Source organism: Heloderma suspectum, chromosome 4 (assembly GCF_057233095.1).
Source record: "Heloderma suspectum isolate Gila_16-S chromosome 4, 16-S_ref, whole genome shotgun sequence".
In the NCBI taxonomy this organism is placed as follows: Eukaryota; Metazoa; Chordata; class Lepidosauria; order Squamata; family Helodermatidae; genus Heloderma; species Heloderma suspectum.
This window is the reverse complement of record NC_139461.1, coordinates 140564370-140590443: the sequence shown is the minus strand read 5'-3', so window position 1 is coordinate 140590443 and position 26074 is coordinate 140564370. Positions and strand designations below refer to the sequence as shown.

The 26074-nt window shown below is 40.9% G+C and overlaps 1 protein-coding gene and 1 pseudogene across 5 annotated transcripts in view; one reads left to right on the top strand and one right to left on the bottom strand.

The window, feature by feature from the left end:
- Positions 1–1189: 1189 nt before the first annotated feature.
- Positions 1190–26074, bottom strand: part of ICE1 (interactor of little elongation complex ELL subunit 1) — a 58014-nt gene continuing 33129 nt past the window's right edge. For 2 of the 5 annotated variants that reach the window (XM_084850679.1, XM_084850680.1), the window contains 8 exons: positions 25578–25951; positions 15022–19689; positions 13735–13903; positions 11490–11650; positions 9547–9737; positions 4462–4568; positions 2952–3050; positions 1190–2588 (listed from right to left, as the gene is read on the bottom strand). In XM_084850679.1, coding sequence (XP_084706805.1) covers positions 2386–2588; positions 2952–3050; positions 4462–4568; positions 9547–9737; positions 11490–11650; positions 13735–13903; positions 15022–19689; positions 25578–25951 — 5972 coding nt within the window. In that variant the 3' untranslated portion in view covers positions 1190–2385. Of the gene's footprint in view, positions 2589–2951; positions 3051–4461; positions 4569–9546; positions 9738–11489; positions 11651–13734; positions 13904–15021; positions 19690–25438; positions 25505–25577; positions 25952–26074 lie in introns of those variants that run through there. The other 3 variants (XM_084850682.1, XM_084850683.1, XM_084850681.1) reach the window with 2 other exon arrangements.
- LOC146347457 (uncharacterized) lies at positions 19703–22530 on the top strand (annotated as a pseudogene).

Sequence of the window (26074 nt, the reverse complement as noted above, 5' to 3'; positions counted from 1 at the left end):
CTGTCTTTAGAGACACTCCAAGGCTGCTAACAAAATGACATACTATGAATGTCAGAACATTAAAGGTGCTTTATTATAATATATTATCCTTGAAATGTATTAATGTTGTTTTTTGCAGATACAGTTACAAAAAGGAACAGGTGGCAAACTTATTCTTCACATTCACCTGCCATCTGTGATGTGGCAGGTTGGTATATGGGAGAGTATCTTTTTCACAGTTGTGAAATTAACTGCTGGAAGAGGCTCATCTGGCCCAATCATCGATGGCCTTCTGCCATGCATTTAAGATCAGGCTTTTTCAGAAAGCATAAGGCAGTGGTCTGGTAGAATGATGAATTGTATCTTCATACCTCCTAGCTGATTTTATCCTGGTTCTGTTAACATTTCTTGTATTGTGCTTTTGTTTTAACGATTTACTGATTTTCCTACAATCTCATGAGGTGTTCATTTGGAGGTCCTCAAGTCTAAATCCTCATGCAGAATATTGGCCTAAGTTGTAAGGTACATATCGGTACATTCTAAAACACAAGTGGACTTTTCTTAGAAGGGGGCAGGGCGGGGGTGGTGGAGAATGTCACACCACTCCAGAAGAGGCCTTCTCTGTCATGGCGCCTGTACTCTGGAATGCCCTGCCACAAAGAGATTCAGCTGTTTAGTTTTCCTCCGTTTGTTTTGCCAACAAGCCAAGATATTTCTGTTTAGGAAAGCCTTTGCTAATTGCTAATATTTCAGTGCTGCTGTTAAAACCTGCATTGCAGATTTGTTTTAGGTCACGGGTGGGCAACTTGTGGGCCTCAAGATGTTGCTGGACTGCAACACTCATCAGCCCTAGCCAGCATAGCCAACAATATCTGGAGGGCCATATGTTCCCCAATCCCTGTTCTAAGCTGTAATGTCATGACTGCTGGTTTGTTTCAAACACTGCTTTTGTCTATTTTATATTTGGATGAGTTTTAGTTACTTTGAGCACTTTCAAAAGCAGAGAATGAGTAATTCATTTTATAAACCATTGAAATCCTTATTAAAATCAGTAACTGTTGAGACAAAACCTAACCCGCCCCATGTAAATATTTATTTTCAGTGTACATGTGAAGTACCCTGGAAGGTTGAGCTGGAGAGTCATTTCAATCACATTTTGGCAGCATCAACTAGCTTGGGAAATACACAACTATTAAATGCACAAACCAGATTTATTAGAAAAAACATTTATATAGACATATAAAAAAAATCTGAAAACAAGTGAAGCTACATTAGAGGTTTAAACAATGCAAGGGGGGGGTGCTGTGTGTACTTTTACTCCAGTTTCTATATACAGATAGTAAAATTCCCAAAGTGGAACAACATGAAATGTGAAACACATTATATGAATATACCATATATACACATTCTCACAGAGAAGGCATCTCAATCTTCTATATACTGTAGATGTTAAGAGTTACAGAAATCAGATCACGTTTTCTTTAAACCTAGAGTGGGGAACTTGTGGCCTTCCAGATGTTGTTGAAAAGCAATTCCCATCAGTCCTAAATAGCAAATCCAACGGTGAAGGATGATGGGTGCTACAGTCCAACAATATCTGGAGGGTCATAAATTGCCCACCCCAGCATTAAACAATTAAAATCCAAAGGGCTACTAGAATTTTTGAAGGACATGATTTGGTCCAAATTCTTCTATTTTCCTTTTGAGACAAATCAACAATGTTAGGGAGGATACAAATCAGTTTTTAAGAGTTTCAAGTAGTGAGGCATCACTTCCCATGATGTGCATGTATTTCTTTTGCCTCACTGCATCTCTGCTCAAAAAAGTTAGAAGGATTTTGAAACGATACCACAAACCTTTCTTAGAGAGGCAGAGGTGGGATGAGTGTTCACACTGTAAGTAGCAATCCCTCTTTAAATTTGACTTCAACTCCCTAAAGAAACTAGTATGATTCAGCATAAACAGGCAAAACGAATTTGCTAAAATGTTTTCAGTGAAAGCTTTTTGAAGAGCATTTGGCATAACTAAAGGAAGACTAAAATCTCGGGAACCTGAAGTTCACATCCTGGAAGACCATTTATAAGGGTACGCTTCTATTTGCATAGATTTTTTTCTGACTTAAGAGCTTGTACTCACATCAGTACAATCAGTAAAACAATGTATTGTCTTTTCTCTTGTAGCAGATGAGGCAATGCTCAATTACTTATTGTTTCGACTGTAACAGCAAGCACTTCAGGCTACATTGAACAAAGACATCTTCATAAGCTCTCATAACAGTCAATGCTTTCTGCTGCCCTCTAAGGAGAGAGGTGCATGGCTCTTCCCCTGCACTACTACTGTTCTGAACAAGTTTCTTTCAGAAGGCACTGCCTTATTTTCCTCTATGGTAAAAAAAGAAAGAAGACTTCATGTTGATGAGCTGTCTTCTGTTGTCCGTGCACACTTCAGCAGACTGCTGACTTCTGCTATGCCATTTGTGACAGCAGGGGGAAGGCTGTTTGTGCCAACTTCTTTCCATGCTTGGATGGCCTCTAGTATTCTAGATGGATTGCTAGGACCCAAGTCACAGAGTGCATATGCTGCTGCCAGCTGGACTCCCCAAGCCACATCTGCAAAGGTTGGAAAGATAACAATCAATAGCGTCCATGACTAAAGGCCGTTCAAAAAAATGTAAGCCAGTTAAGTGCAATCGTTTGCTCTAGGGGCTCAGGACCTCAAACACTGGGTTTTCCAGGCCAAAGTCACCTTTCAGTGCCCCTCACACAGGAACTGATACGATAGCTGATACAGGAGCTACAGCTACGATAGTTGATACAGGATAACTGATATGATAGCTGATCATACTGCTGGAAGCTTCACTGCCTCAACCAAATGTTGATGAACGCTCCTGGACATCCTTCCAGCACAGGACAATGGCTCCTAGGCATTTTGCCACCTTTAGCACATTACAATACAAAGCAGAGGATTGTTACCTTTTTCTTTGGTGTGCTGGAGAAAGGTTCCAATTACAGAACTGATATTTTCCACAGCAGAAAAAAATCCTTCTCTCAGTCCTATTTGGCCTAGTCGACCTGTGAAGAGCCAGAAGAAGAAGTGAAGATGGAAGAAGCACCATGGTCTAACGACAAAGAAGGGGGAGGCAAGCTCCGGTGCTTGAAAAAGCAAAATGTATCATGCTCTACGTATTTCGGGATATCTCCTTCTTCAGAAGCTGTTCGCTCTCTTGTTCTAAAATGAACAGTAATTCTTTCCTCTGGAGGCTGGCACATGCTACTCCTAAAGCCTATCTCTCTCCACGTAGGCTTTAGGAGTAGCCTGTGAAGAGCTAACAGAAAGAGGTGATTATGGCCCACTTCTCACTGAGCTGGTAAACTTGTGCCTGAGCTGTGCCATATCAGATTGTAGGTGGGAGCTCATACATTTGAGTGTTCTGCCATACAAAGAATACACATTTTCAACATAAACTAACTAGATGTCAGGGAGCAGCTCTTTCCTCCAACCTCAAGTTGTTAAAAGGCAGGGAAGTTTTTGCATGGAGGAGTATCCAAATATGCCAGCTCTAGTTTGCAGTCTCAAGTGGTACAGCCCAGACACAAGTTTACCACCTCACTGAGTACCATGCCTATGTTTCATTGATGCCCTTGATGAGCAACCAATTTCACCAGAGTGGGGACAGCAAAGGATCTTTCCCTGCAGTGACATGCTGACAAGGCTAGCTCCCATTCCTTTACTCCCTGTGTTCAAGGCTGATGGATAAATACACACACAAAAGGGTGCACAGGGAAGAAAATTCACCCCTACCCACATGTTTCTCTTTCCAAGCTGGAAAATCTCTTCCTCATGCAGCTCCCCGTCTCTCTTCTCCCTCCCCTTTCACTTTTTCCAATCCAATGTGGCTGTGGAAGGGGGGAGGGAGGGAGAGAGAGAGAGAGAGAGAGAGAGAGAGAGAATGGACAGAAAGTACTTTTGGGGGGCAGAAGGAGCAAGACAAGAGATCGGTTGCTCATCTGCTCTTCAATCTGGGAAAAGTAAAAAGGGATGATGTGGAGAATGGAGGAGTCAGATCCTGGATGTACTCCTTGGCTTCAATGTGGCAGCAAGGATGAGAGAACTATGTGTATGTGGTGGATGACTAATAAAGAAGTGATCTCCAATTCCAAAGCCATGTTCTGCCCTCAGATTCCAATGACTATTCCATCTTGTCATTATAGTGAGAACAAAATGAAGACAGGATGTCGTAAAGATCATATATCCAGCTGCATCTCTTGTAGGCTCTGATGACTTCTGAGGGAAATAAGAATCCTATCCTCTTGATTCTCAGAGCCTGCAGCCAGGACATGAAAGCCAGCATAATCTCAAATTAATAATTCCTTTTGTTCATGCAAACAGATGTAGACTAACCAGGAGATATCATCTTCATGGTAAACAAACAAGAAGATTCCAAAGAGCCTAGTTCTGGCAGAAAAAGCTCTACATACTTACCAATCAGCCGGAGCACTGTTGCTACAATTATATCAGAAGAGGAAGAAACACCTCCATTGCCCTTTCTGTTCTTTATCCACTTATCCATGATAGGCCAGAGTTCTTTACTGTGAAAGAAAATAGACAATGTGTCCAGACACACTTTCCTTTTGAAACTAGCATGACCCACCAGAGCTGTATCACACTGCTTTTGAAAAATAAAAAAGGGGTTGGTTGAGAAAACATTGTAAATTATATTTATTACAGAACATGGCTTACTGTAACACCTCTCCACCTGCCTTAACTGCCTATCCACGCTGAAGGAGAATGAATAGACAAGGCCACACAAGTCTGATCATATATATTTTGCTGTCAAGGGACAGACAACTGGGAGCCCAAAGGCTCAGTCTTGCTCCTGGGCACTTCTTATCTGACCAGCCTAGCTCCTGATTTCAAGGACACCTCCCTCAGCTGCCAATTTCCATTACACATCTCATCCGTTCTCTCCTTCATGGAACCAAGGTATAGGAAGGCAAAGGCCGCTTTATTCCACTCCTCCCCAGTGTCAAAAGCCCTCCCTTAACATGCATCCTAGTTATTTTTGTGTATGTGAAAGCTGCAACCCAGGTAAATTGAGGGGCATAAAGGGAAGAATGCTAAAAAATCCTCTACTGCTGTTCACACTGGGGTAAGGGGGTTAAAGAGCCCTTTGCTTGTGGCTCAGACCTAATGACAGAAGGGCGTTATAAAAGGAGGGCTCTGCCAAAGTTGCTATTCATGGCGGTAAAGGGGTGGGCCAAGATTTAAAGAGCTGTTGGGCTGTTGGCAAGGGATAGGTTGCACCTCACAAAGGCTGGGAAGAATGTGTTTGGCCACAGCATGAAGAACTTCATCAGGAGGGCTTTAAACTGAATCCTACGGGGAAGGGAGACGTACAGTTGGGGGTAACAATGGACGAAGGCTCATGCACCGCAACAGAGAGAACAGCTCTAATAGCACCCAATAATAGTCTTCAGAAACATGTAGGAAGAAAGCCAGACTATGAAGCACATGGTCTTTGATGCCAGAGTATGGGAAACAAACAGAACAAACTTGAACTCTTAATACAAGAGGAAAATTATGACTTGATAGGTGTAACTGAGACTTGGTGGGATGACTCTCATGACTGGAATACAGCAATTGAAGGATATCACTTGTTCAAAAAGAACAGGAGGAACAGAAAGGGAGGTGGGGTTGCACTGTATGTGAAAAATACATATCTCTGCACAGAAATACAGGAGGATGAGCTTGGTAGCCCCATCAAGAGCATCTGGATCAAAATAAATGGAGCAAAGAATAAAAGGAACCTGGTGGTCAGAGTCTACTACTGGCCACCCAATCAAGGAGAAGATGAGGATGAAACTTTTGAGTTTCAAATTGCAAATTGCCAATGTTTCAAGGAAGCATGATGTAGTAGGAATGGGGGACTTCAATTTCCCTGATATTTGTTGGGAGACAAATTCTGCAAAACATGGCCCCTCCAGGAAGTTCCTGACTTGTGTGGTGGATAACTTCCACCTACAGAAAGTAGAGGAATGAACTAGAGGATTGGCTATGCTTGACTTGATCCTAACCAACAGAGATGACTTAGTGGATCGAGCAGCAGTTACAGGAACTCTGGGGGAAAGCGACCATGTTATACTTGAGTTCTTGGTTCTAAAGGAAGCAAAAGCCAAGTGTAGTCAAATGCGTACCCTGAAAATGGGAAAGCTGATTTTAATAAACTCAGAACAATTATAAGTAGGGTCCCATGGCAAGCGACTCTAATGAGAAAAGGAGTCCAAGATAGGTGGGAGCTTTTAAAAAAGGAAATTCTCAAGGCATAATTACAAACAATTCCAACGAGAAGAAAAGGTGGAAGACAACAGAAGAAGCTAATGTGGCTTCACAAAAAGCTAAGAGATGACCTGAAAACAAAAAAGGACACATATAGGAAGTGGAAAGAAGGCCAAGCAACAAAGGAAGAGTACGGGCAGGTAGCACAGAATTGCAGGGATAGTGTCAGGAAGGCTAAAGCTGAGAACGAGCTGTGGTTAGCAAGGGATGCTAAAAGCAACAAAAAGGCTTTCTTCAGCTACGTGCATAGTAAAAGGCAGAGGAAAGAAATGGTGGTTCAGCTATTAAATAAGGATGGCAAAATGATAACAGATGACAAAGAAAAGGCAGAGGTGCTCAATTCCTACTTTGGCTCAGTCTTCTCCCAAAAGAGGGTCTACGACCCCGCCTGGCAAAGGCAAAGTACAGGCTGAAGGGGCAGGATTGCAGCTTGGGATCGATAGTCAAGGAACATCTCATTACTTTGAATGATTTAAAATCTCCAGGGCCAGATGAACTGCATCCTAGAGTAATAAAGGAACTGGTAGAAGAACTCTCAGAACCTCTGTCTATTCTCTTTGAGAAATCATGGAGGACGGGGGAAGTGCCAGATGACTGGAGGAGGGCTAATGTTGTTCCTATCTTCAAAAAGGGTAAAAAGGAGGAACCTGGGAACTACAGACCAGTCAGTCTGACATCAATCCCTGGGAAAATTCTGGAGCAGATCATAAAGCAATCCATCTGGAAGCATCTTGAAAACCATGCAGTGATTACTCAAAGCCAACAGGGATTTGTCAAGAACAAATCCTGCCAGACGAATCTGATCTCATTTTTTGTTCAAGTCACCTCCCTTGTGGACCGTGGGAATGCTGTGAATATAATATACCTCGACTTCAGCAAAGCTTTCGACAAAGTGCCCATGATATCCTGATGAGCAAACTAGCTCAAAGTGGGCTAGATGAAACAATGATCCAGTGGATCCACAGTTGGCTACAGAATCGGACTCAAAGAGTGCTTATCAATGGGACCTTCTCAAACTGGGGAGAGGTAACGAGTGGGGTACCGCAGGGCCCAGTGCTCTTCAACCTTTTTATTAATGACTTGGAGGAGGAGGTGCAGGGACTGCTGATCAAATTTGCAGATGACACAAAATTGGGCAGGGTAGTTAATACTTTGGAAGACAGAAACAAAATTCAAAGTGATCTTGCTAGACTGGAGCACTGGGCAGAACACAACAGAATGACATTTAATAGGGATAAATGCCAAGTTCTGCACCTAGGAAAAAGAAACCAAATGCACAGTTACAAGATGGGGGATACGTGGCTGAACAACACTACAAGCGAGAAGGATCTTGGCATTGTTGTAGATCACAAGCTGAATATGAGCCAACAATGTGATGTGGCTGCAAAAAAGGCAAATGCTATTTGGGGCTGCATTAATAGAAACATAGCTTCCAAATCCTGGGAAGCACTAGTTCCCCTCTACTCAGCACTAGTTAGGCCTCATCTGGAGTACTGTGTCCAGTTTTGGGCACCACATTTTAAGAAGGATGCAGACAAACTGGAAAGGGTTCACAGGAGGGGAACAAAGATGATCAGAGGACTGGAAACAAAGCCCTATGAAGAGAGACTGAAAGAACTGGGCATGTTTAGCCTTGAGAAGAGAAGACTTAGGGGAGATATGATAGCACTCTTCAAGTACGTGAAAGGTGGTCACAGAGAGGAAGGCCAGGATCTCTTCTTGATCATCCCAGAGTGCAGGACACGGAATAATGGGCTCAAGTTACAGGAAGCCAGATTCCGGCTGAACATCAGGAAAAATTTCCTGTTAGAGCAATATGACAATGGAACCAATTACCTGGGGAGGTAGTGGGCTCTCCCACACTGGAGGCATTCAAGCCGAGGCTGGACAGCCATCTGTCAGGCTCTGACTTGGATTCCTGCATTGAGCAGCGGGTTGGACTCGATGGTCTTATAGGGCCCTTCCGACCCTACTATTCTATGATTCTATGAGCCCTGTGCCATTTTGTCAGCGGGAGTAGGCAGAGCCAGTACTATGGGCTCGTTCACAGTCCTTGCTCAAACAAAAAATCTGGCTCTCATTAAGAATTAGTTGCTGACTAGAGCCGAAAAAAACAAAACCAGCCACTTTGAAAATCCAGTGAAGAATTAATATTGTTTAACATTCAATTATTCTGAAGCAGGGTAAGCCAAACGATTACATCAAATGACCAAACCAAATGACCAGCCAAAATAATGTATGTTTTATTCACTCAGTCATTTTCATCTTGATTTACTATGCTGCCTCCTCCAAAAGAACCAACTTAATAGCTGGTAGAGATGGAAAAGTACTGCACTTATTGCATGAAAATATGTCAGTGTAGGGTTGTACCAGCTTGCACAGAAGGGCTATCATAGGCATTAATGGGGGATTTTTAGGGGCTAATGGGCTTAGCATGTTGTCAAACCCCAAGCATGTTTTGGCCCTGGTATGCTGAGGGCCTTATTACAGGGAAGGTGCTCTACAGCCACATTATAGTTTCTCCAGTTTTCTGTATCTCCACTCCTACACCTCTACATCATGTGGAATCCCTTGTAAGTTCTTTTTATGCATATATACTGTTACTTCCTTTCATAGTGATCTGAAAGCATCCACTGATATTGCTTGTCCATTGATGTATAGCAAACTGGCTACCAAATGAGGGAATGTAGGCATGATGATAAGCTGTGCCTGAGCAGATGGCCAAGTGGTAGCCAACTTCACTTTCCTGTTCTCAGCGGGCTTTGCCACACTTCGTCCCACCAGCAGTGGCACCTTTCCCCCACAGGTTTCTATTGTGACTTGTAGATTTGGGAGGGATGCCATATTGTGAAAGCTGCAGCATGGCTCAGCCTGCCATTCAGAGTTTGAAAATGCCAAATATGATTGCAAAATTGCGAGGGCGGGGGGAGAGAAAGCAAGAGGATTTGCCTGCTGATCTCACACTTTTTCTGTACTGCTTCTATTGATAAGAAAAGTCAGATGTTCCCCAAGCACAGTCTATTACTTTGCCGCTGTCACCCAACCCCACAGCTTTGATTTAAACATACCTCTCCTGCCTACACCAGATAAATGTTTCCACTTAAGACTGACATTGGGAACATAACTATTAAGATTGCCATGATTATGTTTTACCATTGTATACTAATGTGGGTATTGATAAGGCTGGAAAGGCCATGTAGAAAATGTATTAATGTAAAAAGCTAATAATACCTTATGATGTTGTCATGGGTCCAACACCACTTTTGATGTGAGCACAGCAGATCAATAGCAAACACATATTCCCATGTACTCTCTTTCAGGTCTTCTCCACGTTGTTCACTCAACTGAAATTCCATTTGTGGACACAATTGTATTGCCAAAAGCAGGCTGGAGACCATCATGCCAATATCCACTGGGGCAGTCTGGGAAAAAACGTAAAATAAAGGATGCTGATTTATCTTTCCATGTCAGGAGAATGTGCACCCCAAAATTATACTGAACCCTTCTCACGGATTTCTGTTTTTCCTTTTTGCCTGTGACTTAAAAAGAGCTGACATCCACTCGCTGATAATGACTACAATTCTCTTCTTGGGTCAAATACTGTTATGCACTACAGTTGGTGTCACAAGGGAGACATTAAAATTGTTCATTATTCTAGAAAGCTTATCTTCTATCCAAGGCAACCACAAAGACCTCCCCAAAAGATGAAACACGTTTTCCTCTAAGAACTCGAGAAAGTACATTTGAATACATCCTAGTGCAGGAAAGTTTTGTTGGCCAAAATGCCCTATATATTTAGCTTGAAATATACACAGTAACACTCTGTATCATTTGCCTCAGCCATCTTTTTCCTCTTTCTAGATGTTACTAGAGCAGCATGGGAAGAAACCACTGGGAAGTGATTCCTCATTGCTATGGCAATTCATGAATAGAGCATTATATAGACATGGTTTGCACATAACTAAAACCATGGTTTAATTAACCATGGCTTGTTGAATGTGGGTTGTCGTTATATGCAAACTTGGAACTATGGTTTAACTATGGGTTAACTACGAACAACCCATTAAGAGAACCTATGGTTTGTTGTTGGGTTGTAAACTCTGGGTTGTTTAAACCATGGGTTGTCATTATGTATGAACCCAGAATCATGGGTTGTTTCACCAGGCTACAGAGGCAGCAGGCAAGAGCAGTAAAAAAAACAAAACCAGCCTCTTTACATGCCAGTACTGCAGCGCTGCAAAGGCAGTTGGGATACAGGGAGGGAGTGAGTGAAGGAAGAGGAAAACAATCCAGAGACTGAGAAATCAAACAACGGTTTGTTCAAGAGTCTGCCAGATAAACCCTGGATAGGGCAACAAACCATGTTTTAATAAACCATCAGGAAGTGTTATGTGTGAACCAGGCCATAGCCTTATTTGCTAGGCACATGGAACACAAGATGAAAAAAGAAGCAGGCTCCATGGGTATTGATTTTGTAAAAACACTACTATTGTACCCCCACTCCCACATACACACACAGCAAAGCATTTTGAAACCATGACTGGCTCTGTATATCTCTTCATTAGCAAGACAACAGAAAACGTACACAGAACGTACACAGACAGAACACCCCTAATCCCATAAACTATGCTGAAGGATCAAAAGGAGGCTGTGGCTAAAGCTTTCCCCTGTGGGCTCAGAGCCTTCCTCTTTCCCTGCAAATTCCCCCTGACCTCCCACACCAGGGCCCTTAACCATGGTTAGCTGTGCCCACAATGATTTTAATCATAGTTAACACTAACATTTTAAAATCAAGGTTAAGGTATCAGGACTATCATTCCTGTGTAAGCTCACAGTGATAAAGAACTTTATAGAAGCAAGATACTGTGCATGCTGGTAATGTGGTTTGCTTTGGTTCATTTTGGGTTCAGCACCACCTGTCCGGCTGTCTCCCAAATGTCAAATCTTTCTTTCAAACTTAGGGCGAAAAGCCCTTTTCTTCAGAGGTTGTGCCAAATGCTTTCCAAAGCACCATTTAATTAACAGATAATTTAAGAAATATGCATGGTGGCCCTTACTTATGCCTTAGTTAAACTGCAGACAAAATTTGATTCTGCTCTTGTATAATACCTGCCTAATCAAAAATTGTCCCCGTTCTTGCTTTATGCAAAAGGGACCATTTCAAGTACTCATACCTCTTCCCAATTCAGATAAGTTCTCAAGCATTTCAGCACTTCTCCTCTTGCACGCTGTCTGGCTACTAACTGGATAGCTTTGTTGATCACACTTTCAGAGGAGAATATCTCACTCCACATGTTTCCAATAAACAAAGTTAGCTTGTCAAATCTGGGAAAATCTGGCAAGGAGAAAGAGAGATTAAAATAAAGAAGTATAATTCCATGATGCACAAGTAGGACCTTCAGTGTATCCTCACCCATTAACAGAAGTGCCCCCTGTTCAGGGTTTCAGCCAGCCAGTCATCTTCTCCCTTGGGCATACTGTAGTATTAGCAATAAGGGGCTAAAGCAGGCCAGTTCTCCCTCTACCCCAAGAGCTTTCCGTTTTTCATTTCCATCTGATACACAGTGTTCCATGACTCCTGGAGGTCATTGAGTATGCTCAGTCTCTTAACCTCAGCTCCACACTAGCTACAATTTTCGCTTGCTTTCTCTCAAAATTATGACAAAATTATGCCTTTAGATATATATGAAACATATATTTCTCTTCAAGCAGCTGTACCACTAATATTTAGTTCTAAGGATCTAGGGGACAAGTGGCAAAATGGTGGGAACCGCTTTACTGAAACAAAGCAAATTGGAGATTAGTCAACCATAAGCTTATTTTGACTAATCTCTATGACAAAGAAATGCCAGCTGAATTTAAAACAGGACTCTCAATTGCATTATGCTGGGAGAAAATGGAAGTGTAAGACACACACAGTACAAGTTAAATATCTAGATTAAAAACATTTCAGCATTTTGAAATGCCTCAATATTAGGGTAACCATTAATGGAAGGTAACTCGTAGCATGCAAGCTCTTAAAATACGATGCTCTTAAAATAGGAAAGTGAAGCTGAGCAAGTAAAAACTTACAGGATTACATAGGCACAAAATATTGGGAAGAATATTCATAGACACATATGAAAAGAAAAAAGACAAAGATGGAATAAATATGCAGAAAACTGGTAAAAATTTTACTGACTTTGGTACAATACAATATATCCAAATATTTATTTCTGTTTTTTAGTAATATGAAAGAGTAACTCTTGTATATAATTTGATATGAAGAGATGAGAATTAAGATAAGCTGAATGTTTAAAAAGATGTTGCTTTAAAAATGTAATGAATGTGACAGATATGTATTATTATTAGACTCTTAATATGAATTGTTTAATGAATTGTTTAATATGAGTATAGCACTGGCATAATTGGTATTGGATATTGTTAACTGACCTATTGGTATACCTTATGTTCATTTAATTTTTTTAAATGGACTGTAATTGAGTTGTTAATATAATGTTGTAATGTATTATAATGGTGATGATCGTATTTAAATTGTCTATTCCATAATGCACTTTGAGCACAAAATTTGTGGGAGATGCAGTATATAAATTGACTATGACTATGGAGATGTTATCCATCTATTATATTGCAATTTTGTTTCTGAAATTCTTCTTTCTCAAATAAAAAAAATCCAGGGCAAATTACAAAGTAAAATAACGAGACAGGTACATATTTAATGGCATCCTTGAAGAATGCCTGACCATGAGATATGTGTACAGCTCCTTCTCCAACTGTTTAAAAACAGGCTTGAAAGACTCAAGTGTTCAAGTCTGCTTTTAACTGAACGGATGCCCATTTTTATTTTATAAATGTGAGTTTTCATTGCTGCTGTAATAAATGTTTTAGGCTGCTGTTTTAATCTGTAGTTCATATTTTATTTTTTAAATAATATACTCTAAAACTCCAAATAAACACCTCAAAAGTCGGTATAAAGATATTTTAAATGAATCAATAACGCGGCAGTAAGATGAATCAACGCAGCACAGGAGCAGCCCAAGTCCCTCTTCTTCACCATGAAGGTAGTCCCAAATGTAAATGAGGTCCTTATCATGCATAGGCCCAGTTCACACAATTATCTCCTAGTAAAGGAAGGAAGGAAGGAAGGAAGGAAGGAAGGAAGGGCAGGAAATAACACAGGTGAGTATTTGCCCAATTAGCTATTTGTGCAGTTTGTAGTGGGGGCTGTGTCACAGAGCTTACACCTCTGCTCCACTATACTACTGTAATGCTATTCCTGACTAAAGTGTATCAAGCAGGGCTGTGAATTCTGTAATTGGCTACCTGTCCTGAAGCAGTATATATTTGTGAAGGATTCCATCAGAACACCATTCCTATGATGCTTTTCACCATAAAAATACTCAGTCATTTATACCATACCTTCCTTAAGGAGAGTGTAGCAAAAGAGTCGTGCTTTTTCTAGGTCTCCCAGCTGCCGACATATTCCAACATACACCCTGCAGAGGGATTGAATACAATTGTGGCCCAAGGACATCTTCTGTTTCTTCAGCTTATTCAGAATAGCCTGTAATGCTGGCTCAGCTAAGTACTGTAACATGCAAAACAGTATTTGCTGTTGAAGGTATTTCAACATGTGAAATATACATTACTATGAGAAATTATTATTGAGAAAATAATATATTACTGTCCTGGGACCGAAATAATTATCATGTTCAGAGCTGAAAATGTATAAGATACAGGCAAGAGGGGAAGACCAAATCTGCTCAAACAAGCATTAGGGCAAAAGTATTTTGAAAGTGTAAGTCACTTTTTAAAAAATGCACTCAAGGCTCTGTGTGCAGTTGAAACCAGTGACTGCAAAGGACCCTCTCAGATGCATGTTGGTTTTATGGGGGTGGCTGAATCTTCACTGTGAACCCCATCAACCCCAAAGAGCTGCTAGTTTATTTTTATGCTGTTTAAGAGGGGATAAGAGATCCATATTCTATTCTTTTTCTAATGCAGAAAAATATTATTCTTTTTCTAATGCAGGGGTGGGCAACTCCAGGTGTTTTGGCCTACAACTCCCGTCATCCCTCACCATTGGCTATGCTGGCTAGGGCTGCTGGGACTTGTAGGCCAAAACATCAGGAGGGCCACACATTTCCCACCCGTTCTAGTGCCCCTGCTGGTATTACTACCTGAAGCCACAGATCCTCTCTTACACAGAACTGTGAGCAAGGTCTCCTATATGCTCATCTGTGGAACAGATGACCTGGTGCTGGGATGGGGGTGACAGAAGTTATAGCAAGTTTAGAAGACAGGACAGGACTTAAAATTTTTGAGGAACACCAAGTTAAACACAAACTGAAATGCCTGTGAATTACCATGAATACAAATACTACCAACAAAGGACTGAAAAGTCATGTTCTGGCGTGGGAGGCTGGGCGGGGGGGGGGGGGGGAGCCATGCAAATCCACCTACATGTCATTAACAAGAATTGAGATAAGAATCAACATCTCCAGACAATTAGCCATAATAAAAATAAATTACATGTCAATGCATGAATTGCAAGGTACAACATGAGAACTTTGCTGAGAGAGGGGCTCTAGACATTACCTCTACAGTTACAGTGAAGCTACATATTATTCCAGGAAGTTCTATGCTTTGTGTTTGCTTGCATGAGCCAAAACAAGTTTATGGGTAATTTTACAAAATCTAACTGACCTTCTTTGCAACACCAAGTTCATAGACAACTTCTTTCTCCTCATCTCTCATTACTGGAACCCTTGAGGTATTCCCCACAAGAACGTGGCTACGAATAACAGGTAACAGGTCAAAACAGGCTTCGGAAATTTTTTCCAGTGCTACAGTCACAGCCCTACTATCAGGATCATAAGTTTTCTCCACTGCCAAAAGCAATTCTGAATCACAGTCACCTGTTGACTGAGTAACATCTCCATTGCTCAGAGAGACAGTTTCATCAGCAGGGCAACATATGTCAGGATCTGAGACTCTAGCTGAAAACTCTTTCTTGCAGAGGTCCAATTTTGGTGCCTTGCTATCTAGCCTTGGCCTTTTGGTACTCTTTGGCAGGACCATGGGAGCCAACATCCTTTTCCCAGACTCACTCACCATGGAGAATGGTTGCTCAGGGTCAGACTTGAATTTAGTCCCTGTTTTAACAAAAGCAGTGGATGTGGAAGCAATTGCTTTAAAGCCACTGATTTGATGGACAGGCTGTGGGATATTCTTGCCATCTAGAGAAGATGACCTACTGAGCTGAATGTTACCTTTGAGGATGCTGAGAGTTCTTGCTCGGGCAGATAGCTCTGGATACATACTGTCCAAAATTTTCACTGAGTTTTCCTGAGGCACAGGTGGAGCTGCACTGCCAGCTGCAGATGGAGGAAGTCTGCCTGGTACAGGAAGGGCATGCTTGGGAGTGGTGGCACAAAACTGAAGAGGGGAAGACAGAGTTCTCTGACCTACTGACATTTCAGAAGGAGATGGAGTAGTAAGCGTAGCAGGGGACTTGTGTTTTGGGGTATCTGACAGTGGTGACATTAGAGGAGGAACTGGAGTTGCATGTAGAGGAGAAATCAATCCATCAAGTGGGGATGGCAAGGAGGACTGGCTAGACGACATTACTGGGGAAATAGGCCGAACAGTTCTTGGAGGTGTAGCTATTAGAGGTGTGAGCAAGGGAGGTAATGGTGGACCCATCTCTTGCCTAATTTTTGTTAGTGTTCTTGGATAATGTTTTGTTGGTGTGGAAGTATCCGCACTGGCTAAAATGGTTTCAGCTAGTAGGGTGTGCCGACTTTTCCTTTCCCCTTTACGGCTAGGTATTCTTGAGAGCAACCTGTTATGACCACCTTTAACACCTGCTTGTGCTGAAACGTTTATAGACTCTGGTGCTTTAAGTACCTGCTCTGCTCCATTCTTTGTGCAAGGCGCAACAGCAACTAGTGATTCTAATTTTTCAGATACTGCTTTTTGTTGTTTAGAGCTGGGGTTGGAAGATTCCGAGACAGGTGGTACAGAATTCCAGCTGGTTTTAGCAGCAAGACCTTTTACATCATTCTTTATATGGCATTCCTTCTTATGGGATATATTAGAGCCACCATCAACATGGCAGGATGTTAAAAGGCTTCGCTCCAAGTTTGAGCTGCACCCTGAAACAGCAACGTTTCTTTCTTGCTCAGCACTCAATTTCCCTTTATTAAAGTCTAAAGGAACTCCTGAGGGTTCTACACTAGCATCACAGTACTGTGTGTCTGGTGCAACTACATCAGCATTAACATTTGGATTACTGGCAGATGACTGTTTGGACACAGGCTTCCTATTATACACTGACACCTGGCTTGGCAATAAAGCAACTGCTGAAATACTTTGTTCTGTTTGCCTCACTTTTGACTTGTTTATTGCTATAGAGGCTTCTGATTTTAATGAGGTATTTTCATTACTACATGTCCATCCTGCTGCATATGAATGTTCCCATGTTTGTTCAACAATTTCATCAATACAGGAGTCAATGTCACGTACTGCAGCCGGTTTGTCTTTTGAGGATGCATCTTCTGAGTCAAGGGACAACTCATGCCCATCACCTGAAAGAGTCGCACCAGATGAGGCATCTGCATGACTGTTCCCAATGGTACCGAATTTATCTTTGGGCGCTGCAAGCCATGGAAGCATTTTTGTGCAATTCACCTTTCTTATTAGGCCTATTTCTTCTTCTGATGAATCTGAGACAGATAAATTCATAACTGTAATTGTATTTTCTGACATCTTCATCTCGCCCACCCCTCCAGAACTTATACCACTGCTCAATATTTCATCTGTTTCTTTAACTGTAACTTCATCAACAGTATGTTCTACAGCACAGTTTCTTGAAGGACTGCCTAATTTCTTATCGGGCGGAATAAGACGCTCCTCATCATTTAGAATGGATTTGTTTGCTACAAAAGTATCTGCTGTGTTAACATTTTTTCGACTAAATGCCTCAGGAGTCAGTGCTTCAGAGATATCTCCACTGCAAGGGTCTTTAACAGTAACTGGTACCTGGGGTTCACTGATAATTGACTTTTCTTTGGCTTTGTCAATTTCCACTTCAACTTTATTGTTATGAGGACTGCAACAATCCAGGGGCTTATGGTAGTTTCCCTCAGAATCAATAACATTTGCCTCTTTATCCTTCAAGTCTATTCCTGAATTATGACAGTCAACTTGATAAGCATCTTCTCTGGTTGGAGAGGAAGGGGCAATACATACTGCGTCAGAAAACAGTGTGCTTGCAGCACCATTAGAGCTTTGGCCAACTCGGCTGAAAACCTCAACATCGACTTCAGGGTTGGAAGTGGTGACATCCATGGACTCTGTAGCAGACTGAGAACCAACTCCCATTGTGACGGGCACAATTGTTTTGATATCTGCATTTTCTGCCTTTGACACATCTTGTATAGACTGAGCTGGATCTTCATTCATGTTCTGTTCTGATGACATTTCATTTGTTACAGAGCACTCATACTTCATTTCTGCTTCTTCCATATCATACTTCTTTAGATCAGATGAATTGCCCTTATCATTCCAGTTTGCCATTCCCTGATATATGTCATTGATTCCAAATTGCAAATTTCTAGATATCAAACTGGACTTTTCATTTCTGTTACATGCAGTTCCAAAAGCAGATGTTTTGTCACATTTTTCTGCTATAAGAGACTGCATACTCCTAGTTCCTGTAATTTTCAGTTGCTCATTGTCTTCCTCAAATCTTTCTGATGTCGAACACTGATCTTCTTTAGAAATGTCAGTAAACTGAAAGGTATTTGAAATGCTATAGATTTTGAATTTGCATTCAGGTTCAGTGTCCGCGTCTTCAACCTGCTCTGGTTCTGAAGTGCTTCGAGTGATGTTCTGCGATTCAGAGACCACATGGTTAGTTTCAACAGGTCCCCCAGATTGCAACAAACAATCTTTGATAATAGATGCTTGGGCTGGTAACATAGGATTACTTTCACAATCTGGCTTCTCTTGTAGTGATTTAACAGAATCTCTCTGGTCAGTGAATTGTTCTAGCTGTAGGCATTCTTCCTTTCTTATGTCCACTGAGTTGGGTTCATCAGTAATGCTATCAGCTATTTTCAGTTGACCATCATCTCCATTTTTCGTAGGTATAAAAGGGGCAGTGCTGCATTCACTCTCAGTCTTTATTGTCTCATCTACATGACACAATGATTTCTTATATCCATTAGTTGCCTCCATAATATGCAAATGTGGCCTCAAAGCATCTACATTCAGTACTTTATGCTCACCATTTATCTCAGCTTCATTTTGTTTGTTGCATCTCTCTTCATTGCTGTAGTTTTCTTCCACACATTGTGCTTTGAAGGATGCATCTGGAGCATGAATATCTTTTTTAATGGGCGGTGTAAAGGTTACCTGAGCACCCTGTTGCTCGACTTGTTCACTAGGATGTTCCGTTTCAGAAAGGAATTTATAGTTGTTGAAGTTCATTTTCTGTTCCATTAATGGTTCATCATTTCTGCTTGTGCCAAGTCCTTCAGTTGCTGTATTTTGTTCATCTGTTGTTACATGTTCACCATGCTCTTCATCAAGAGATCTTGATTTTCCTAAATTAGATTGTATCTGGATGTCCTCGGAGGCATCTTCCACTACTCCTCCACCACCTATCACATCGCTAGATCCATCAGTAAATTTTTCAGGAGCTACCAGCACATTTTCAGCAGCTAAAATGAACTCTTCGGTATTCTGCTTATCACTCTCCTTAGGAGTTTGAGGCCAATCTTCTATTGTTCCAATTAGCTCTTCCTCCTCCTCTTTCATACAGTCACTAGACTTTTCTAGTGCATGTACAATGCTGTTTGCAACCACTTTCGTCACATGCATTGGTTTAGCTGTTTCTTCTTGACCCTGTAAGTTAATGGTAATTAAATCAGGCATCAATATTTTGTCTTTTGTTTTTGTTATATTAACTGGCTTTTCACTGTAGTTCTCTGTACTGCATGCTGCTATTTCAGTGGTTGTGTGTATTTCCATAAAGTCATAATTCTCTTCTAGATGCTCCTTTTCATCCTTCGATGTGGCATCTCTCTCATTAAGGTATCTTGATGTTGTTGTCACAGGGTCAAAACAAAGAGCTGACACTTCCTTCCTTAATTCTCTTAGTTTTTCAGGTGACTCCTGAGAATCACTATTTGCACTGTCAACACTAAAAGAGCTGCTTTTGTTCCAAGGTTCTGCTGAATGTTTTTCATGTAGAGTTTCAACTACTGGTTCATCCTGATCACATCTTTCTATAATACTTTCGAGCATTTGTGCATTCTGGTCCATTTCATCATCACTGGAATCTGTTATGTCTCCAAATAGGATATCCTTAAAGAGATAAATGAGAACAGATAGTTTGGTAATCACAAGTGTACAATGCTATGTGAACAACCATACTATATTGTTCTTTACTAACAAAAATAATACAGCATCCCTAAACAGAGAATTACAGAAACTATAACTTCGCAGCATCTGGGCTGTATCACTTCAGGCTGTAGGTGGAGGATTCACATGATGGCATGCCCCTCCATACCCATCAAACAAAACAATACCTCAAAACATTAAAAAGAGAGCAAAATATGGAGAAGTTCTCCCTGAGAACTAGTTCACCATGCTCAGCAACCTCTTAGTATGGTGGTTTTACTAGCTCAGTGCAAACTAATAAACTAACACCAAGAATAATAAACTAAGACCAAGTTAACCTCGAATACATCTCTTGGCAACAGAGAGATAGCCACTTATAGGGCTTAATTCACTTGGAAGAGTAATTTTTTTAATCCAAAAAACCTTTTTACTCACTTCCCTATTTAAAAAAACCCTGAAGTGATGTAGAATCAACAAAACCACAATACAAGACTGTAACAGCCGCCTGTTTTATGTTTTTATATTGTTAAATCTACAGGATTTTAGAAGGGGTAGAGTAGGTAGAGAAGTTAGGACCAAGTATTAGTGAATAATAATAACATAGAATTCTTCCTGTGTTAAATAAATTTTGTTTTTAAAAATCCAAATTCCCATGTGTTATTTGATTTTACACTACCTTTATTATATCTATTTCCTGGTTACTTTTCCTGTAGTGGGTTGGGAGACCCAATTGAGCATATTGCGTTTCTCTGGAACCCAGAAAGAGTAAAAGGGCTGAAGCTTGTGGAACTGTGGGAACAGCTGTCCCAAAGTAAAAGCAGGTGTTCCTGAGGGTTTGGTTCTCAGTTTCTTAGGAGGAAGCTGGAGAAAGGTGGGACCTTGGGCAGGAATGCCACAAGTAGTGGCAGGGGTGGGATAAGAAAAAAGTGTGTTTTATTACATCACAAGTCGTCACAAGTGGTGGCAGGATCTGAAATAAAGAGGTTTTATTTCCTCATAAACCACAGAATAATAGTGACGGAGACATTTTTAGTCACAGAAGGTGACAAGGAAGAAAGAGTACACTAAGAAAACAAAATAGCAATCCTTAAACCTATCTCAAAAAAAGCCCAAGTAGTAACATTGTTTGGGGAAAGAAAACTGAGGAGAAAATTGAATTTTTAAGCATGAGAAAAGACTCTTAGATAAACGTAAGAGTTTAAATCTCCCTTATGAGGGAAAATCACTAGATGAGTTGAAAACGACGTTAACAGATCCCCTCAGAGGCGGAGAGGCGGAGGTAACTCCCCTAAGACATCTGCATATAGAAATGTTGCCTCAATACTTAGAATTTGAAAGAGAGAAACTGAGGGTAGAGATTGAACAGAAAGAAAGAGATAGAGAGACTGAACTGGAGAAATTAAGACAGCAAAAACAAGACAGACAGTTAAAAAGAGAAACTGAGATGGAAAAGCTTAAATTGGAAAAAGAGAAAATAGTGAGGGAAGATAAAAGGATAACTGAGGAGGAAGCCAGACCTCCTAAATTATCCCCTAAGGATTTCACCCCATATGAGGTTGGTGGGGATCCACAAGTGTTTCACCACATCTGAAAAGGCTGCTCAAATGTAGAATATATCTCCAAATGAGTATATGAGATTTATTCCTTGTCTGATTACAGGAGATTTATCTGAGGTATATAATAGTTTTCTGCTGGACAAAGTAGTCCATATCAAAGGTTTAGATATGGGTGAGAATTTTTCAGAAAAACGTATAAGAACACTACCATAACATCATGTAAATCCTACGTAGAATTTGGTTATAAGCTTACTGAGTATTTTGGAAAATGGATCAGTGGGGCTAGCGTAAAAACCAAAGAAGATCTGAGAGAACTTAGTATTTTAGATCAGCTCATACATCAATTACCTCAGGATTTAAAACTTTTGGTTCAGAATCGAAATCCAAAAACTCTTAAAGACGCTGCTGAGTTAGCTAACAACTTTGCTTTAAACAGAAGATTCAATCTTACTGGTAGAACAAATAAAGAGTACACATATGAATAAATCTGGAGGGTTTAAGAAAGAAGTTGATAAAGAAAAAAATTAACAAACCTCTGAGAATCCTGAGAGGAAATTTCAAGTAAAACCTTTATTTGGAACCATAGACAAAACTTGTTAGAACTGTGGTTTAATTGGACATATAAAACCAAACTGTCCAAGAATGGGTGAGAAGAAAGAAAAATCCACCCCAGTCAGGCATATTAAAATTCAAAGAAACACAGAACCTGATCAACCTGAGGCTTCACTTTGTTATACGTTGAAGTGGGATCAGGTGGAGGAATTTGACGACACTGAGGGAGAACTTGATCCTAAATGGAGAGGAGTTTGTGGCTATACTTGACACTGGTGCTGAGATTTCCCTAATACATTCAGAGCTAGTTAATCCTGAGATTTTACCTCAGAAAACCATTAAAATTAAAGGTATAAGAGGGGAACCTATCCAAATTCCCTTGGAAAAGATCAGAGCAGTCCGGAGAGATTCTGAGGGAGAGTTTGAAACAGGGGTTAACTCTGAACAATGTGAGTCATTTATTTTGAGAAAAGATATTACGTCTCATGAGAGACAAATATACATCATGACCAATTCCCAGAAAGGAGTGAAGGAGAGTGATTCTATCATGGCAGAGAAAGAAGGAGCTGGTTACACAATGTTGGAGACAGACTTGTTCATTACACTGTTGCCTAGCAACCAAGGTGAAATGCCAGCCCGTGAAACCATGGATTTAGTTGAATCGAATAGTTCAGCTCAAATGGACAGTGAATGTTAAAACGCTATTAAAAATAAGAGTTTAGAAATCTTAAAAACACAGCACAAGAGCAAGAAACCTCTTTTGAAGAAGCTCAAAAAGAACAAATAATTTGGGAGAATGGTCTTCTATACAGGAAATGGCTGCCACCAAATAAGAGTGCAAAACTGTGAGGCAGAAAAGCAGTTGATTGTTCCTCAGGCATACCAACAGCAGTTGCTAAAAGTAGCTCAAGATGTGCCCATAGCTGGCCAATATGAACCTTGGAAGAACTTTATAAACGTTTTGCTGTCAATTTCAACTGGCCTAATAGGTCTAAAGCGGTTAGTGAATATTGTTAGTCCTGTGAAGTGTGTCAAAAGGTTGGGAAAGGAGGTAAGAAGACCAAAGCTCCTTTACAGCCAATGTCCTTAATAGGGAAAGCCTTTTATAAGGTAGCTGTGGATATTGTAGGACCATTTCTCAAGCCTACACAGTCTGGGAAGAAATATGTTTTAACAGTGGTTGATTTTGCAACATGTTTTCCAGACGCAGAAGCTTTTAGGAATATACATGCCATGTCAGTAGCACAAAACTAGAAAGAAATGATGGGACTGGCACGGGCTGGCTTGGTCACTGTTCAACAACAACAAAAGCGGTAGTATGATGTTCAAGCCAAGTTCCTAAGCTTTGATGTAAGGGTTAGGGTCTTCCAGTCAAGGAAGCATAACAGTTTAGAAACTGGATGGGAAAGCTCTTATGTGGTTAAGAACAAACATGATATAACCACCTATATTGTTATCAGATAGAATGGAGGAGAAGATAAGTTCCTCTTGGAAAGTGTTTCAGGTTGTTTGAAAATCTTGACCTCCACTGTCAACAGCGCTTCCCCAGTGCTATTCAAACAGAATTCTAGAAAGACTAGTATGCCTGTCATAAGGGCCCTTGCAAAGCTTTCTGGGAAATAATCCTCTGCTGACAACTCATTAAGAGACAGCAGTGACTCTGACATAGATGCTGCAGAAACTGTTGCAGCAAAGGCAGAGATAAGTCCCTTGTCCTTTTCTGGAAGGGAAATGGTTGAGGTCAAGATGAGTAAGACCTCAGAGCAAAGGAAAAGCTAAAGAAACTGTTGAAGTACAATTGTCACTGCCCTTGCTGTCCAAAGCTTGTCCCGTGGGAGTCAGCTTTGAGAGTAAAAAGGAGGCTGTCATCCATGTTCCTGGTGCAGAAGTCCCAGAGGACACACAAGCTACTCCTGTGATAGCAGTCAAGACTCCAAATACAAAGTCAACTAGGGCTAAAATGAAAGAGAAGCCAGCCAAGAACCAGAAACCTGGTTGACAGCTGGGAATGCTGGTGTAAAAGAACCAAAAGAGGGGAAGCTTAAAGTACAGAGTGGCCTAGAGAAGCTGACAAAGAAAAAGGTGAGGAAGCAATCCAAGTCTACAAGCAGCACCAAAACGCCAAAGGAGAAAGTTGACAAAGAAAAGAAATCCAAGGAACAGACAAAAAAGAACTAAAAAACATTGTTGCAGCGCTGGTTGCAGAAACTTCAAGAATATTGAGCCAAGATCCAACAGGTGGTTAGGTTGAAAGAACATTTGCTGATGGACTGTCCAGGAGAGAGAGTTCCTATTGTGCAATCAAGTGAAGATCGTCAATCAACCAAGGACTAAGCATTGTTCTTTTGAACTGTGTATTCAGAGCGATACTTTTCTTTTTCCTAACTGGGGGAAAAGGGGGGGGGTTGATTAATGGGTTTGTTGTGTTTTTCTTTTTTCTTTTTTAAAGGTGAGCTCAACTGATGGACAATTTTATTGAAACGACTCCTTTACCACTTTTTCTGGTTAAACCTCTGAAATGAACTGGGGGGGGTCTTTCTTCTGGTTTGTAGTGGGGGGGGAGAGTTGTAAGGTCTGCCTGTTTTGTTATGTATGGTTTTATATTGTTAAATTTAACCCAGATAAGATAGGGTTAATAGTATGTCAGGGAGTGAGTGAAAAGTGGGAGGGGCTGAGTGTGTGTGAGGATTCTGAGGTTATAAAATGAATGAACTGACAGTTAGCCAGACAGGGCCTTAGGGATTGTGGAAGCAACATCTAGTTAGTGAGGTTTGTGTACAGGATTTTAGAAGGGGTAGAGTAGGTAGAGAAGTTAGGACCAAGTATTAGTGAATAATAATAACATAGAATTCTTCCTGTGTTAAATAAATTTTGTTTTTAAAAATCCAAATTCCCACGTGTTATTTGATTTTACACTGCCTTTATTCTATCTATATCCTTGCTACTTTTCCTGTAGTGGGTTGAGAGACCCAACTGAGCATACTGAGTTTATCTGGAACCCAGAAAGAGTAAAAGGGCTGGAACTTGTGGGGAAGTGGGAACAGCTGTCCCAAAGTGAAAGCAGGTGTTCCTGAGGACTTTGATTCTCAGCTTCTGAGGAGGAGGAGGAGGCTGGAGAAAGGTGGAACCTCGGGCAGGAATGCCACAAATACAAACATGAAAACAGAAGCAGCCAGAAGTTTAAAATCCAAGAAATGTGAAAGTCACTCAGTATGTTCTAAAAGACCTTCCTAAAAACAATCTGTTTTTATCTGGTGACCATAATTGAGAAAATTCCTGCTTCACAGTTCTTACTTCAGTAAGTAAGCAAAAAACAACTTCCTTTGGTAAAACAGTAGCTTTCTTGTACCACAACAGAAGCCACCTCCAAATTTATTTATTTTCTCAATTCTCTAAGCTTGGAGCTAACAGGGCCTGGGGGCAGGCAACAGTGTGCATTTTTATCGTTGAAGGTGCTACAACAAAGGCATCATTGCCCTGGGATGTGCACACTCGTGGATTTTGTTCTGTTATTTCTAGGGAAAACAGTTTCTTTTCCATTTCTGAAACACTACAAAAAACTGCAAAACCTGTTTACCAGAGGTGACAGTAGGCCAAGTGCTCACCGTGGATAACAATGATTCTCTCATGCCACCTTCAGCTACCATCTATCTGCAGCCATAGCAGTCTTCCTGCAATTTATGAAGTCAATCAAGCTCATGATATTACTATGCTACTTAATTTTAATCCATTTTTGGAACTTACTGGAGTAGCGGCAGGGGAAAACTGTATGGGAGACAGTAGAGGGGGAAGAGGCCTACCCCACTTCAAAACATCTCGCAGGTTTTCACCAAGTTCTTCCTGTTCCTTGCTGAAGAGATCCATGCTACATGCTGCTAAATCTGTCTGAGCAACGACTGCTAGAGATCCACCTTCATAAAAAGCACTGTTGCTGTTGTAAGCTTCAGTAGTTTCCATGGCCTTGTTTTCTAACGCACCACCATATCTGGCAGGCCTGTTGTCCAATTTTATCTGCAACGACGCCAAAGAGGTTTGCGCTGTACAGGTTCCAGGTGAACAACAACTAGGCGGCTTCTCTCCTTGAGGCTTCTTGAATATTTGAGGATTCTGCACTGCTTCTATGGGACAGAAGATTATCTGCGGTTTAAACAAGGTTTCTGTATTTTTCTTACCTCCGGAAGGTTTAAGATAAAAACAATATGCTTTCCAAAAGTATTTGTTCTAGCTGTTTGGTTCTGTTA